The sequence below is a fragment of the Vairimorpha ceranae genome, assembly GCF_000988165.1.
Source record: "Vairimorpha ceranae strain PA08 1199 chromosome Unknown NODE_368, whole genome shotgun sequence".
Classification (NCBI taxonomy): domain Eukaryota; kingdom Fungi; phylum Microsporidia; family Nosematidae; genus Vairimorpha; species Vairimorpha ceranae.
In genome coordinates, this window is record NW_020169663.1 from 120 (window position 1) to 1,462 (window position 1,343).

General features: G+C 20.4%; 1 protein-coding gene across 1 annotated transcript; it reads left to right on the plus strand.

Annotated features, from left to right (window-relative positions):
* Positions 1-373: 373 nt before the first annotated feature.
* AAJ76_368000493 (hypothetical protein) lies at positions 374-1,343 on the plus strand (the record flags this gene model as incomplete). The annotated part of the gene is made up of 1 exon (XM_024475344.1): positions 374-1,343. A coding segment is annotated over one exon (970 nt), but the record flags the coding sequence as incomplete, so codon positions are not given.

The following is a 1,343-nucleotide window of genomic DNA, read 5'->3' on the forward strand; positions in this document are numbered from 1 at the left end:
AAAGCTGCACAGAAATGATAATATTTATTAAAACTATATTTACTTATACGCAATTGTTGTAACATAATATTTAAAATAATACATGACAGTTATTTAAAATAATACATGACAGTTATTTAAAATAATTATTTAATTATATAAAATAAAAAATTAAATCTTGTGACAGATAAAAATTAGAAAGTTTTTCTAAAATTATAATTTTATCTAAACTTTGTTAAATAATGGAAAAGAGAAGACCAATACTTTATTTCAAATATAATAATTTTTTTGTTGCATTTCTTTTAAAAACAAATATATTTAATCATTTTATTACAAAAAAAGGAAAATCTATTTTTTTTGTTAAAAAGTATAAAATAGTTTAAAAATTATACCCATGAAATTTTTATTTTTGATAGTTTGTCTTTTGTTTTGTGAAGATTTAGAAGTTTTACTAAGAAAAAGACTTGCAGAGGAAAAGTTTGAACCAGTAAGTAATGATTTTTTTCAAAATAATTATAACATTCTTTTTATAATTAGTTTTAAAAATAAGAAACTTTATTGTACAAGAGATACGATTAAATATGGTAAACTTGAATGCATATTGAGCTCAGAACACGGGAATTATAATGGCTATAATTCTTTATCACGCAAAAAAAATAACGCTATAAAAGAATTTATTTTTTATGAAAATTATACTAAAATAATGTCTTATATACAGTTCGAGGGGTTTAATATATATGATAAAAAATTTCATAATCTTTGTCAAACAATATTAAAAAAAATAAAATCAAAATATTCGTTTTTAAATATAATTCCAGATTCAAATTATTTTAGTGATGATATATCGAATTGGAATTTATTAGCTTTAGATAATGATTATCAGCCAGTAATTCATATTCCATGTATTAAAGATGGTAGAATAAGTACAATAAAAATACAAGGGAAAGATATAAATCTAGTAAAACACTTTAAAAATAATTTATTGCAAGTAATAAAATATAAAATTGACCAAGAAAAGTTTAATAAGTTTTTTGATAATTTTGATTTTGTTAAATTTGAATATTTCAACAAAATTGGGGATATTGGTTTAATTGATAGTTCAATTATATGTTATGAAATGATAAAAGATAAATATCGTATTATAAATGAGTGCTTAGATTGTGATCAGAATAATATGTGCAATAAATGTAACAAGAAAATAAAACAAAATCAAGATTTAAAAGACATTCTTAGCAAATTTAAAAAGTTTATAAATGCCTTTTCAAAAATTACCTCGGCTAAAGCATGTGCAATTATGATTTTGTATAATACACTTTCAAAGGATACCATTAGGGATATCATTGGTAGAATTACTAGTAATACAT